Source organism: Mercenaria mercenaria, chromosome 1 (assembly GCF_021730395.1).
Source record: "Mercenaria mercenaria strain notata chromosome 1, MADL_Memer_1, whole genome shotgun sequence".
Taxonomy (NCBI): Eukaryota; Metazoa; Mollusca; class Bivalvia; order Venerida; family Veneridae; genus Mercenaria; species Mercenaria mercenaria.
Window position 1 is genome coordinate 61936046 of NC_069361.1, and position 16927 is coordinate 61952972.

General features: G+C 35.7%; 1 protein-coding gene across 1 annotated transcript in view; it reads right to left on the reverse strand.

Moving 5' to 3' along the window:
* Positions 1-651: 651 nt before the first annotated feature.
* Positions 652-16927, reverse strand: part of LOC123536209 (syntaxin-5-like) — a 29988-nt gene continuing 13712 nt past the window's right edge. The window contains exons 6-9 of the mRNA XM_045319186.2: positions 13656-13743; positions 6905-7026; positions 4149-4270; positions 652-1099 (exon numbers count right to left, since the gene is read on the reverse strand). Coding sequence (XP_045175121.1) covers positions 940-1099; positions 4149-4270; positions 6905-7026; positions 13656-13743 — 492 coding nt within the window. The 3' untranslated portion in view covers positions 652-939. The remainder of the gene's footprint in view (positions 1100-4148; positions 4271-6904; positions 7027-13655; positions 13744-16927) is intronic.

Genomic DNA, 16927 nt, shown 5'->3' on the forward strand with positions numbered 1-16927 from the left:
GGCGGGGCCATATTTGACCCTAGGGGGATAATTTGAACAATTTTAGTAGAGGACCACTAGATGATGCTACACACCAGATATCAAAGCCCTAGGCCCTGTGGTTTTGGACAAGAAGATTTTTAAAGTTTTTCCTTTCGGTTGCCATGGTAACCAGAGTTCTGCATAGAATTCAATTCTTTGAAAAATTTTGAAAGAGGGCCACCCAAGGATCATTCATGTGAAGTTTGACGTAATTCTGCCCAGTGGTTTTCAAGAAGATTTTTTTAGAAATTGTTGACGCACTATGCACGACGGACATCAAGCGGTCACAACAGCTCACCTTGTCACTTCGTGACAGGTGAGCTAATAACTAAATGACTTGATGACTTCAGGTCAAATACTTTTAGAGATATGCACAACACAAATTCGGATAGACAGACAGATGGACATATGTATATATGTATGGACAAGGGCACAACAATTACATTACAGCATATTACTGAAAAACAAAAACAAACAAACAAGGTATTCATGGAAATGTCACATTGTTAAGTGAAAATTATATCAACCTTACATTTCTCATGAAATATTACCAACTAACCACTGTTAAACAGCTGAATACTTACACTAAATCCATCACTTGTCAAATAATAGAACATTATGACAAATGCATAAAAATAAAAGCCTTTATTTCCTCTTTCTTTTAACAGAGTTGAAATTTTGTCTCATATCTTTTCCATGAACGTCACCAATAAATTTTAATATTTGTAATGTGTATGTTTGCTAATAGTAGTATAACTCCTATGTTCAAAACAAACATTGTTAACAACATATTCTAAACCGATTAAAGATCACTGTTGCATCATTGTAAGCTTTTTTTCCATAGAAGTTTCTACACTTTTAAACAATTTCTCAAGGCACACATCTGACAAATTGATGCACTGATTTTTTTGCCATTATTTAGGCCATAAACACTATAAAAATTATGAAGAATATAATCAACACAGCAAATATTTTAATCATTAGCCATCGATTATTTGTCACTGACTGGAAGTATTTTAACAGTTCACCATGAGCAGCTTCTACATTAAGTTGTGCATCTTCAACATTGGAATCTATCCTGAAAATGATAAACAAAAACATAAATATACTTTTACAAATTATATCAACTGGTACTAAGAAACCAATCCTGATATATTCATCATTTTTACTATATTTGACTTTCAAGGCCACATTTACAACACTGGCCATTTCTTTCCCAAACAGAAACTGTCTCATTCAACCTCATCATTTTAACTCAGAATCTGAGAAACCCTCACTACCATAATTGTTATGTCCACTTTTTTCCCATCCCTCTGTCAGTCTCTCAATACAGGTTGTACTGCTGTAAGCAAAAAACGCTACCAATTACTGGGTCAATCTGATCTTGACCTTTGACCTACTGACCTAAAAAACCCCAGATCATCTACTGACCACAGGCAACCATCCTTGGAATTTCTGAAAGGGAACCATTTTCAATCTGCAGGCCACTGTGATGTTGTCCTTTGACTTACTACCTCAGAAAAAGGGTGGGGGGTCAACATTTGACCATATGCAATCATTCTTTTAAGTTTGACCAATGTAAATCCAAGCCTTGTCTAGTTATTCATTTTAATTGACATTTGGCCTATTGACCCCCATATGAATAGGAGTCATCAACTTCATAACCAAATCATGCTACCAAGTTTGAATGTTTTGTCAAGTGCTTCAAGGTCAAGTTACCATACAGATATAGTTTTCAATGTTCAGGTCTCTCTGACCTTGACCCTTGGCCTATTAATCCCAAAAACAAAAGGGGTCATCTAATTCACAAGCTTAATCATGCTATCATGTTTGAAAGTAGCTCTCAAGTTACTGAGCAGAAACCGTTTTCAAGGTTCAGGCCTCTGTGACCTTGAACTTGACCTACTTGACCCAAAAACAATAGGGGTTATCTACTTCATAAGCCCAATCATGCTATCAAGTTTGAAAATACTAGGTCACATGGTTCTCAAGTTATTGAGCAGAAACCGTTTTCAAGTTCAGGTCCCTGTGACCTTGACCTTTCACCAACTGACCCCTACAACAATAGGGGTCACCTACTTCATGAGCCCAATCATGCTACCAAATTTGAAAATCTTGGTCAAGTGGTTCTCAAGTTATTGAGAAACCGTTTCACTCTACCAACAGACTGACATGATCTACATATACAGAGCAATATGTCCCCTGCTTCTATATGTCCCCTGCTTCCATGAAGGGGGCAAAAATATTGAACAAAGACTCAATGGATACCTAAGCATCAAACTAAACTATTAGCTCTCATTAAACTCTTTGTGTGTAAACAACCTAAGAAAGGCTATAGAAAAAGAATAACAAGAGGGTCAAGATGACCCTGGATCGCTCACCTTAGTAATATGAGCTACATGTTTCAAATGTCAAACTGATGCTAAAATATTTAGAAAGTCGGTCAGTAATTCACGTTCATGATCACTGAAATTCAGTTTTAAGAGGTGTAGGCATAGGAAATAGAGATCAATATAATTGCACCTTTACTAATCCTACCAGGTGTTCTGTATTACAAAAGTGGTTCTATTGTGACATTTTGATGCAAGCAAAACTGTATTATCTGCACTAATATTTACCTACTGGTACTTCATTTTATCATTGGCTTGTTAAAAGTTAATTTTTTACCATATGTAAGTTGACAGAATCATAGGAACCATGTCTTGAGGGGTAAATCAAACACAAATGAATAAATCCTAAATGATTTTGTTGTGCAAAAAAAGTATGATATTGTGTCTAAAACAGTTTTCATTTTTCACACAATTGTGTAATTCCAAGGAAAGTAAACTAAAAACTAATAGATCTCTACTTACAAGTACTAGCCCAAGGCAAGAGTTGTTATTCTTGGTGGATCACAACTTGATATTAAAAATTAAAACTTCTGTTATTGATATTAACAAAACTATCATAAACTTCACAAGAGCTCTGCCAAGCAGGGCAATATATGCCCGAAGGGTTACATCAGAGCAAAATTTAAAGAACTAGACAGCTGAAGCCCAAAGGACAGGAAAACAAAGGAAAGAAATTCATAAAAAATTCTAAGTAAAAAAAAAATCCTTACCAGGTACAGGTATGTCAAAATACACCTAAAAATTGGAGGTACCATCCATGTTATACCACAGAAAAGTGGTCTCGGTTTTTCCCTATGGCCAATAATAAAAAAGTTTCAAAATAAGCTATTTATAGTAACATAAAAGGGAAGTAACTCAAAATTTTTTTATTGTAAATGAACAAAAAAAAGTATCTGCCAAATAAAAACAAGAGCTCTGCAATGCAGAGCAGTATACACAAAGCAAAGTCATATATTACCTTTGACCCCTAAGTGTGACCTTGACCTTGAAGCGAGACATCCAAAACATGCGCTCTGCACGTCATCTCGGTGTGGTGAACATTTGTGTCAAGCTTCTGTGAAAACCTTCAAGGGGTTCAAGAGTTACTGAGCTGACATGAAATTGCTAACGGACGGACGGACACCGGGGGTATAACATAATACGTCCCTTCAGGGTATAAAAAATTCCTATATAAGTCTATGTAAAACTTGGGACCCCCAGGACAGGGCCTCTTTTCACCCCAGGGGCATAATTTGAACAATCTTTGTAGAGGACCACAAGGCAATGCTACACACCAAATATCAAAGGCCTAGGTCTTGTGATTTCAGACAGGAAGATTTTTAAAGTTTTTTCCTAAATAAGTCCATGTAAAACTTGGGACCCCCTGGGTGGGGCTTCTTTTCAACCCAAGGGCATAATCTGAACAATCTTCATAGATCATTAAATGATGTCACATGCCAAATATTGAGGCTCTAAGTCTTGCGGTTTTGGACAAGAAGATTTTTTAAGGTTTTCATTTCGGTTGCCATGGCAACCAGAGTTCTGTCTGTAATTCAATTCTTTGAACAACTTTGGAAGGGGACCAAACAAGGAACATCCAGGCCAAATTTCATCACCTTCCACCAAACGGTTTCAGTGAAGATGTTGTTTAAAGGGAAGTGTGGATGGACGGAAGACGGGCAGACAGACGCCGGACGGTGAGCGATCACAATAGCTAACCTCAAGCACTTTGTGCTCAGGTGAGCTAACAATCCTCACCTTTGTACAGATTCTTCCTGCTCTTTCACCATATGAGCAAGTTGTGTAAATATCTGGCCCAGTTCTACAATGGTTGATTCTATATTTTGCATTGTGTTTGCTCTCTCACTAATATATGAGTCCTGTAAATAACCAATGATTCTTTTCATCATCAAGCTGGCATATAAGACACAGATGGGAAAAAGAAAAGTGGTGATAGAGTTCTATACAAAAGTGATCTAACAAGAGCTGTCTGATGACAGTGCGCTCGACTATTCGAAGAATTGATTGAAGAATGGGGTCAAAATATTTCCACAGATATTCAGACAAAAGAAATAAATAGATTAGACAAACAATGTTCCTGTATTACTTTGATTTCGATAAGTCTTGCACTAAATGGCAATATATGAGCCAATTTCAAAGTCCAAAAAGGGACATAATTCAGTCAAAATAGTTATGTACTCTTGCCTACAGATGGAAATCATAATGATAAACAAGTGTTCAAAGTTTAAAAGCCATATGTCAAATAGTTTTGACAAAACATGGACTTGTATGAAAACAGAACCAATTTCAAAGTCCAAAAAGGGCCATAATTCAGCCAAAATAGATGACAGAGTTATGTTCTCTTTCCTACAGATAGAGGCTATTATACTAAATAAGTGATAAAAGTTTCAAAGCCATATGTCAAACACTACAAAAAATATGAACTGGTACGAAAAACTTAACCAAGATTTCTAAGTCAAAAGGGGCCATAATTTAGCCAAAATCCTTGATGGAGTTATGTACTCTTGCCTATAACTAGACATGGTGATGGTAAACAGGTGTTGAAAGTTTCAAAGCTTTATCTCAAAAGACTTTGTCAAAATATGAACTGGTACGAAATATTAACCCAGATTTCTAAGTCAAAAAGGGCCATAATTCAGCTAAAATCCTTGATGGAGTTATGTGCTCTTGCCTATAACTGGACATGGTGATGGCAAACAAGTGTTGAAAGTTTCAAAGCTTTATCTCAAAAGACTTTGTCAAAATATGAACTGGTACGAAAAACTTAACCATGATTTCTAAGTCAAAAAGGGCCATAATTCAGCCAAAATCCTTGATGGAGTTATGTGCTCTTGCCTATAACTGGACATGGTGATGGTAAACAAGTGTTGAAAGTTTCAAAGCTTTATCTCAAAAGACTTTTGTCAAAATATGAACTGGTACGAAAAACTTAACCATGATTTCTAAGTCAAAAGGGGCCATAATTCAGCCAAAATCCTTGATGGAGTTATGTGCTCTTGCCTATAACTGGACATGGTGATGGTAAACAAGTGTTGAAAGTTTCAAAGCTTTATCTCAAAAGACTTTGTCAAAATGTGGACTGGTACGAAATATTAACCCAGATTTCTAAGTCAAAAAGGGCCATAATTCAGCCAAAATCCTTGATGGAGTTATGTGCTCTTGCCTATAACTGGACATGGTGATGGTAAACAAGTGTTGAAAGTTTCAAAGCTTTATCTCAAAAGACTTTGTCAAAATATGAACTGGTACGAAAAACTTAACCATGATTTCTAAGTCAAAAGGGGCCATAATTCAGCCAAAATCCTTGATGGAGTTATGTGCTCTTGCCAATAACTGGCCATGATGATGGTAAACAAGTGTTGAAAGTTTCAAAGCTTTATCTCAAAAGACTTTGTCACAATGTGGACTGGTACGAAAAACTTAACCCAAGGTGTGACGCCGACGCCGTGGTGAGTAGGATAGCTCTACTTATTCTTCGAATAGTCGAGCTAAAAACCATTCAGCTTTAGATCTAAAGGAATTTGTTCCTGGAAGATCTTTTTTTTTTGGTTGGATTTAACGTCGCACCGACACGTGATAGGTGATATGGCGACTTTCCAGCTTTAATGGTGGAGGATCCGTGCATTATTTCATCACGAGCGGGCACCTGGGTAGAACCACCAACCTTCCGTAAGCCAGCTGGATGGCTTCCTCACATGAAGAATTCAATGCCCCGAGTGAGGCTCGAACCCACATCACTGAGGGGCAAGTGATTTGAAGTCAGCGACCTTAACCACTCGTCCACAGAGGCCCCGGAAGATTTTTTCTACAGCAATTATTATTCATTTACTGGACTATCTTCAAAAGTTTTTTCAGCAGCGGAATATTAGTTTTTTAACACAAGGATCTGTTGTTTCCTGTGTAAAACACGTCATTGAAATATTGCCATGCAGTACAAAGTCCCCTACTGGAAGATGACTATAATCATCTCAGCTGCAGTATAACCTTATCAGGGTTCCCAAAAAGCAGAAAAATAAAATTCCCCAACTTTTCAGATCAAATTCCATGATGTATATGTTTTGGGTTTTACTACTTGATAAGTTCAGAAGAATGTATGACATTCTATAAACAAGAGCTAACCGTAAGACAGTGCAAACCACTATTCGGCAATTTGACAGTAAAATGAATTTATGTCTCAATAATACACTTCTTTAAAAGGAAGATACACCAAGATATAAAAAGACCCTACTACTCAGAGGGGTTAAAGGTCAAGTATGGAAGGGGTACTTGATGGAATTAAACTATATCAGAAAAAACAGTCCAAGAAACTACATGCACATAAAGTATAAAGACTTTGCTAAACTCAAATTATATTTCTATTTATTTCATATTTATTTTAATTTTATTTCATTTATTTATTTTATCTATTACTATACCTAAGTGAGGTAACTCGAAAGCATTTTTTCATTATTTAAAAACAAAGTATTTCATGAAGACAAGAATTATAAGATCACCTGCTCATCAATTAGTTGCAACTGCTGCTGGTACCGGGACTTATCAAGGTCCATATTTATTGCAAAATCACCACCAGCCTGACCATTGTACTTGGCTTCATCTTGTAACAATACAGACTGGCCTGTAAATATAACATATACATGAGTTATGTTAAGTAAGACAAGAAAAAATTCAACCAGTTTGTTTCCATGCCCTGGATGGTTCATAATGTATGTGATTGTTTGTCAAGAGTATTTATTTTGTGTAATTTTGGACATGGTCCGAGAGCTCACGGACTTTTATTGCAACAATTGAGGCCAAAAGAAGTTTATACATTTTTGGAAACACTATTTCATATCCTCCATGAAAACCCATTTCTTAAGTGTCAAAGCCGTGCCTATCTATATTTTGTTCACTTATGTTTGTGATATGGGAGGTTAAACTCACTTGTAAAAATTTAGGGGGTAGGGTAAAGTTTAAGTTTACCAATGTTTTCACTGTTTAATTACAGTAGCTATTTGATTGTCAGTAAATGTATATATGTCAACCAATGTCAGCAAAAAGAAATTCATCAAACAGGAATGAAGGGCAAACTTGATATTTAAGGTCAAAGGTCAAATTTATGTACAAATCACAAAAATTGGCATATTTTAAATTTATTTTTATTCTTAAAAATTAGTTTGTTATCATAAGTCACTCAGTTTTACTTATGTAATGTGTTTATATCAGCCAAAGTCAGAAATGCAAATCTTGTTGCTAAACGTCAAAGTCAACCCTGATAATTGAAGGTCAAAGTTCATTTTCATGCAAAAATGTGAAAAATGTTACCTTTACTTTTTTAACCTGTTCAATATGTATTCGCATTATTAGTCACCGAAGTTAATTTGCTTCAATGTCTGTATGTCAGGCAAAGTCAGCAGTGCAGATGTAACCCCAAAACTGCCAAGGGTAAAGCTTATATCAAAGGTCAAAGGTCAAATTTGAGTGAAACTTTGCATGAATAGCTTCCTGTTTGAAATATAAATGCTATTCCTAATCATTATTCGTAATTGCTCGTGATTTATTTTAATGTATATATGTCCCACAATGTCAGTAATAAAGATATCATCTGAAATCAGAAAAGTTCAAATGTGATATAAAGGGTCAAAGGTCATTTTCATGTAAAAGGAAGAAAAAAATGGCTCTTTAACTTTTCTTCTTGTTGATAATATTTTGTCGATATTAGTCAACGATATCAGTTCATTTAATGTATAAATGTTAGGCGATGTCTAGTATGCACATACAATTTCAAAACATTCAAGATCAACCATAATTTCAAAGGTCAAAGGTCAAAAAAGTGAATAAAATGTTGCAATAATATCACCTGTTTGTAATAGTTTTTTATGGTTTAAAAGTATTTGTTTTGTCATTTTAGTAACTGATCGTTTTTCGTTTTACTGTATATATGTCAGACGATGTCATGGAAGAGAATATAAGTCAAGGTCGAACCTGGTATTAAAGGTCAGGGGTCATTTTTATGTAAAAGATCAATTTGTAGCATACTTGCTCATTACTTTGTTAAAAAATAATAGCTCTTGTTAGAATTTTCTGTTGGCAATTTATTTTAATGTATACATGTCAAGCAAGGTCAGGAATGTAGGTCTTATCCAAATAAGGCAAAGTAAAACCTATTTCCAAAGGTCAAATGTCAAATTTGTGCGAAAATTAGCCAAAAATATAAAACAGTATTTTTGCAATGATTTTTCGTTATTTTTTAGGGTATTTAAAAACTATTAACTAATTATTATTCATTTTAATGTATTTATAACAGATGATATCATTCTTGAAATAATAATGAAAACTTAGTCAAGGTCAAATCTGACCTTAAAGATCAAAGAAGATGGCCTTAAAAAAACTCGCCACTATGAAAAAAAACTGGCCTGAACAGGTTGGGGAGTGAATGCAAAGATCCTCTGCAAGTCTACACAGGCAACGTACGATACATAGCAGAGTACGCATTAACCTCATTGGTACCTGCTTCCAAAACCAGTAAAGATAAGGTTAAATTTCAGGTCTGAGGGGCAATGAAAACAAGTCAAATAGAATGAATCGAAAAGACAGGCAACCCTGAACAATTAGAGACAAGACGAGAGTACAAAGCTTTTAACCGTGCAGAGAAGGCAAAGAGGCTACCATCCCACCCACTCCACTCAAAATTCGAGAGCAGAACCAAGAACAAACTGAAAAGACAGAGTCTTATCCACATCGTCAAAAACTGAAAAATAGAAAGCAGGAGCACTGGACACAGAGGCAGAGCCGCTCGAGCCCAATGAATGGTTTCACAGACAATGTGCTCCCAAGATCACATTTGAGGTGCCAGGTGTAGAAGAAAAGGGAAAGCAAAATCAGGCTTACCAACAATCTCTTACGCTAGAAATGATCAATAACCGCTATCCAGCACACTCTTGCATCCAAGAATATACCAATGGATCAGTGGAAAAAGCAGTTCAGAAAGCTTGGGGTGGTGCCTACATCAAATTTTCAGACAGCTCCTCCTTCATTCTCTCTCATACAGTCGGCAAGAGATGCTCCAACTACAGATCCTGATGCAAGCCCTCAAATCAGCGACACTGGAACAGTATGAGCGAGGAGAAAAGGGACAATATATTGCTAACAGACCCCAAGTCAGCTCTTCAGGCTCTCTCAGTAGATCCATCAGACAACTTAATCAGACAGCTATTGAAAAACATCAGTCTCCTGCCTGAGAACAACAATGTAGCATTTCGATAGATTGCTGCACATGGGGGCATAGCTGGAAATGAAGCTGAGCACAAACTTGCAAAGACAGCAACCAGATAAATACAGCCCAAACCTCCAACTTCATACAGAGAAGCTCAGACTCTGTGGAAGAACAGCTTTGCGTCAGACTTGAAGAACATAAATGGAGATTACCCGCCAAATCATGACTGTCTACACAAGCTAAACAGCCAGTTAGAGAAAGCTAAATGTCAGTGCGGATCAGAGGAACAAACACCGTTTCACATTCTGCAGAGTTGTTCCTATCTGGAAGAAGCATGCCAGAAAGTTTGGCCAACAGACATCCCATTTGAGACCAAGCCGTGAAGAAATATCAGCGACCTGCAGAATACGATGCAGTTCATTGCCGCATCTCATCATAAAATATAAAACGGCCATAAGAAGATGGAAGGCAGTAAGGAAGTAAAGGCTAACTTTAAAATGAATTAACATCAAGCCTTAACAAGATATGTTTGAACAAATAAATAAAATAACAATGCTATCTTTTGTATTTATTACTCGAAAATGAATTTTAAACTTTAACTTCAGGGCTGATCTAGACCCATGTCTTATGATATCTCCATTGTAGACATTGACCCATAATATATAGATAATGTATATACATGTATGAGACTTCAAGGAATAACCATGAAATATTAATATTAATAATGACAAAATACTTTTAAACAATGAAAAGTATTGCAAAAATGCTACTTTTTGCGATCTTTCACGCAAATTTCACCTTTTTCCTTTGATATAAGCTTTAACAATCACTGTTTTTGAAATTAGATCTGCATTGCTGACATTGATTTACAAATAAACATAAGACAAAATTGCTTTCAATGAACAAAATGACAATATAATTTGTAACGAAGGAGAAATAAAAATGCTGGATTTTGAATTTTTACATGAAAATGACCTTTGACCTTTAATGTCAGGTTTGACCTTGACTTACTTTTCATTATTATTTCAACAGTGATATTGACAGTTGTATATATTTGATAATGAATACTGATCAGTTTTACTAGTAGTGACAGAAATAACCTACACAATAAAGAATCGAAGCCTTGAAATGTCTGATGGTTGCGGGTTTTTGGTAGATTTATTTTCTGTTTAAAATGCCAGTGTATGAATATACATGAATGAGAAACAAATACAAATTTAATGTGCCTCATATCTAAGATGAACTCTGCCTGACTCAGCTTGTGATGTAACCATGGGCTGGAATACCTTATCATTGATAGATCTTATATAATCTAAATGGTTAGTGTGAGTGGATACAGGTTGAATAAGAATTGCTTGTTCATTGATAATTCATCCGCACTGTGCATGAATGGGACTATTTTGTGTAGCACATGAACATCTTTTGGATGTGATTCGGAATAAAATAAAGATGTTATGATAGTCAGAAATACACTTTAACTTTGGTAGCGGGATAAACCCGCAACCAAAAATCATTGCAAAATTCTTGTTATTTTGTGAATTCTAACACAGATTTGACCTTTGACCTTTGATAATAGGTTTGCCTTTTACTTATAAGGATAAGACCTACATTGCTAGCCTTGCTTGACATGTATACATTAAAGTAAATTGCTAACAGTGTATTATAACAACAAGCTATTTTTGATAAAAGTAATAATAAGTATGGTAAAGGTTGTGATTTTTTTATACAAAAGTGACCCCTGGCCTCCAATACCAGGTTTGACCTTGACTTATTTTCTCTTCTATGACATCGTCTGACATATATACAGTAAAATAAACAACGATCAGTTGCTAAAATGACAAAACAAATACTTTTAAACAATAAAAATTATTACAAATAGGTGATATCTTTGCAACATTTTACTCACTTCTTTGACCTTTGACCTTTGATATTATGGTTGACCTTGAATGTTTTGAAATTGTATGTGCATACTAGACATCGCCTAACATTTATACATTAAATGAACTGATATCGTTGACTAATATCGACAAAATATTATCAACAAGAAGAAAAGTTAAAGAGCCATTTTTTCTCCCTTTTACATGAAAATGACCTTTGACCCTTTATATCACATTTGAACTTTTCTGATTTCAGATGATATCTTTATTACTGACATTGTGGGACATATATAATTTAAAATAAATCACGAGCAATTACTAATAATAATTAGGAATAGCATTTATATTTCAAACAGGAAGCTATTCATGCAAAGTTTCACTCAAATTTGACCTTTGACCTTTGATATAAGCTTTACCCTTGGCAGTTTTGGGGTTACATCTGCACTGCTGACTTTGCCTGACATACAGACATTAAAACAAATTAACTTTGGTGACTAATAATGCGAATACATATTAAACAGATTAAAAAAGTAAAGGTAACATTTTTCACATTTTTGCATAAAAATGAACTTTGACCTTCAATTATCAGGGCTGACTTTGACATTTAGCAACAAGATTTGCATTTCTGACTTTGGCTGATATAAACACATTACATAAGTTAAACTGAGTGACTTATGACAACAAACTAATTTTTAAGAATAAAAATATATTTCAAATATGCCAATTTTTGTGATGTGTACATAAATTTGACCTTTGACCTTAAATATCAAGTTTGCCCTTCATTCCTTTTTGATGAATTTCTTTTTGCTGACATTGGTTGACATATATACATTTACTGACAATCAAAAAGCTACTGTAATTAAACAGTGAAAAAATTGGTAAACTTAAACTTTACCCTACCCCCAAAATTTTTACAAGTGAGTTTAACCTCCCACATCACAAACATAAGTAAACAAAATATAGATAGGCACGGCTTTGACACTTAAGAAATGGGTTTTCATGGAGGATATGAAATAGTGTTTCCAAAAATGTATAAATTTCTTTTGGCCTCAATTGTTGCAATAAAAGTCCGTGAGCTCTCGGACCAACAGTATCATACTGTCTACTTCAGTACTGAACTGTGACTATTGGTCATTTGACCTGACTAGGTGAGATGGTCAATGACAAAGAACAACCTACCTCTTGAAACATGAGATAAACTAGATGTGTGTCCATAGGACACTGTTGCCCCCCACTCCTGTCACTGTACATGGTTTCACAACTCTAGGTGTAATATTTTTAAGATATATGCAACACAACATTTAACCACTTTATGTGTACTTTTCAGTCAAGGACTGGTCTAGCTGAGTGAAATTGCAAACAGAACACCAGGTGCACAACTTCACATGCAATATAAGAATCTTCTGTGTTATGACTCTATGTCAAATACTTTTTTTTTTGTTTTGTTTTGGGTTTAACGCCGTTTTTCAACAGTATTTCAGTCATGTAACAGCAGGCAGTTAACCTAACCAGTGTTCCTGGGTTCTGTACCAGTACAAACCTGTTCTCCGCAAGTAAATGCCAACTTCCCCACATGAATAAGAGGTGGAGGATGAATGATTGCAGACACAATGTCTTTTATCAAATCGTCACGGAGAACATAAGCCCCGCCCGGGGATCGAACTCACGACCCCGCGATCCGTAGAACAACGCTCTCCCTACTTAGCTAAGCGGCCTTGCCAAATACTTTTTGAGATACAATGTCATGGGATACAAACTTTTATGCCCTAAATGCATGTTTTTGATGAAGACAAAAGCCATAACTCTGGTATTGCCAAGTGAAATCCAAAACAAAACTCAAGTGCACAAATTCACATGCTGAATACTATTCTTACATGGTTTCATGACTATAAGTAAAATATTTTTCAAGATATATGCAACGCAAACTTTTAAGCACTTTATGTGTATTTTTCACAAAGTCAATAACCATAACTCTGGTCTAGTTGAGTGAAATCCTAAACAGAACACTAGGTGCACAACTTCATATGCTATATCACAATCCTCTTGTTCAGTCAAATACTTATTGAGACACATGCCATAAAAACTTAAATGCCTTTTATGCACAATCTTACTAAATCAAAGGCAAGTTGAATGGAAATATAAGTACATGTGACTCAGATATTTCTTGATAATTACCTGGGTTTCCAAAGCCCTGAGGTGATGCCGGTGACATTGAAGTAGCCTGTGAAAATTGTTCTCTACGCGACTTTTGGTGCTTTAAGTTCTGTAAAAAATATCATCACAGAGTAATATTTCATAAAGACAATTTAATATAAACTCACAAGATTTCGCTAACTCAAACTCATTACTGAGTACAACAGAAAACATTACATGTATAATCCTATCAATGATAAAGACAACAAGAGAGCCATGACGGCCTTAGATCACAGCTAGCTTTAACAGTTTTGGTAGGGGCTCACACAAGGTAAGTATCTATGAATTCATTTGACATTAGGCCAGCTTTTTCTGACAAAAAGATATTCTCAGTGTCCATGAGCATATACATATAGGAACAAGAGTGGCAGACTGTCATAAAATAAGCCCGTCATCGAATTTGTTCTAATTCAAGGGCCATAATCCAAGAGTGCCTGGGGCTAATCGGCTGGTTATCGAACTTGGTCAAGATATTTAGCCCACAATCATTGTCAGCAAGTTTGGTGAAGATCGGATGAAAACTGTTCAACTTTGAGAGCGAACAAGGCTAAATCTGCAGATTTTCGAGTAGTTCAAGGGCCATAACTCGAGAGTGCCTGGAGCGATTTTGCTGGTTATCTAACTTGGCCGAGATATTATGCCCACAAACATTGTCACCAAGTTTGGTGAAGATCGGATGAAAACTGTTTGACTAAGAGAGCCCGCCACAGGCGTTTACATAATAAAAAGTGACCATGACCTCTCCTGGCTACGTTTTTGACAAACCAAAATAATATGAACATGCTTAGTACAGGGTCACTGAAAGAACATTGTTGTTAAAATTATTTCAAAATCAGACCAGCAGTTTGATGTTTGAACATTTTTCTAGTTAAAACTCTTGCTGCCATAGTTTTTTTTGACAATATTGTATATTATAAAACAATTTTATTCATTCTTCGAGAAGTGTTCTCCAAAAATTGTTTCAAAATCAAATCTAATGTCCTTTGAAGATATTTCTACTTTTAACCCTTAAGTCAATGTTTTTAACAAATCAGAATAATACAAATAATCTTAATGGAAGGTCCTTCATGAAACATTTCTGTGATAGTATTTCAAAATGAAACAAGAGTAAAACACGTATGCCCCACATGATGTCCTGTTGCACTTTTCAGTCCCATGATCACTTTGACTTTGACCTATTTTCCCCCAAAACATTAGAGATCATCCACTTCATAAGACCAATCATGCTATCAAGTTTGAAGAATCTGGGTCAAGTGGTTCTCAAGTTATTGAATGGACATTGTTTTCAATGTTGATCCCCCTGTAACATTAACCTTCGAGGAGTTAGTGACTAAAAATTAATAGGGGTCTTCTAATTTATCAAGTTCAAAGGCTCTCAATTTACTGTGCAGAAATAATTTTCAATGTTCAGGTCTCTGTGACCATGACCTTTGACCTACAGATCCAAAAAAACAATAGGGGTCATCTACTTCATAAGCCCAAATATACTATAAAGTTTGAAGGTTCTGGGTCAAGTAGTTCTTAAGTTATTGAGGGGAAACTCTTTACAATGTTCAGGTCCAATGACCTTGAACTTTGACCTATTGACCCCTAAACAAATTTGCATCATCTACTTCATATGGTCAATCATGCTTTCAAAATTGAAGGTTCTAGGTCAAGTGGTTCTTATGTTATTGGATGGGCATTGTTTTCAAGGTTCAGGCCCCTGTGAACTTAACCTTTGACCTACTGACAGGGGTAATCTACGGACTGACTGATGACTGACAAGACTGACAGGGGCAAACTGTTTTTCTACAAACTGGAACAATCTGATTATTCTACTAGATAGTCTTGACTCGGGTTTGGTCTTCTAGTTAAAATACTTTTTGAATCATATGCATTTTTAATACTTTTTTTTAACAAATCATGGGGAAAACTCTTGCTTTTACTGGGTCAAGGGGAATAATACTAAAGGTGAGCAAAGACCATGTGCTAATCAATAATTACATGAGGTTCAGTTATTGTAAATAAAATACCTTCTGTATTATAAATATTTTTAATATCGGACAGCTAGACAACACCCAAACATCAACAGAGGGATAAACAGCTGTAATTTCTAACAACTGTCATAGTCATACATTTGCTGCGGTGGAAGAACAGGTTGTGGAAAGTATTTTCAATGTTATATAGAATTTATCAATTTACTATTTGCAGTAAATAAACATGTTCACATTCTTGCAATCATGTTAATAACAAGTAGCTGCATTCAATAAATGCTTGATGCCCCTGGTGGCATCCTTGTCGATACAAAGCAACCTAAGTCCAAAACGAGGTCAAGGTCAAGGTCAAACTGAGGTCAGGTGATGTCTGAAGATGAGGAATGGTCACAGGTTACATCTGCATTAGTATCAAGTCATTCTAGTTAGGGGTATTGATGCTAGACGAAACAGTCCCATTTGGTTAACCTCGTACGGACGATCGGCAAAGGGCAAACATTCAATATTTAATTTCTTAAGGCCTAATGAGCGCATCGAAAATGTGCGACAATCAATCTACATTTTAAATGATTACACCCTTTTAAAATAATTATCGTTTAATTGACCGTTTTCAATCATCTCTTCCATGAAAGACTACATGTAGCTTCACCGCTGACGTGCTAAAAACAACAAATTTTCATCTACTGTTCCCAATTAAAGTATCATAAAACTGTAATTGATTGCATAATCCTGTCAGTTATTTATCAGGGTCATTCACGGTTGATGCATCCACGTGTCGGCCTGTTGATCAAAGCCGCTAATCAACGATACAATACACTGAACATGTCCCACAGATATTGGCTATCCTGGCTGGTTTTGAAAGGGAACTTGTCAAGATAAATACACAAGCCTGATAAAATAAAAGGGCACGTGATGCAAACGGACAGTTTGAAGGGCAGCATAGCGGCACTTCAAAAAGGGGCATGGCACTGTGCCATGTTAAAAAGGCCTGCAGGAAACACTAAATAGATACAATAGACCTACCCTTCTAGAACCACTTCGCCATGGTGGAATTTTCTAAGTATACAGATTAATAAAATTATGCTGACCTTGAACTTGACTCCATCAGAGTTTTCCTTGAAGCACATTTTTGTGTGTTTTAGCAAACCATATTCCCAAACGACCCCCGAAGTATTTCTGAACATGTCATTGATGACATAAATGCACCGGAGACCATTTTTGGCAATGTAAATTTTTGTACACAATCTAGTTATGTAAGCATTGTTTCGCAAATCAGTA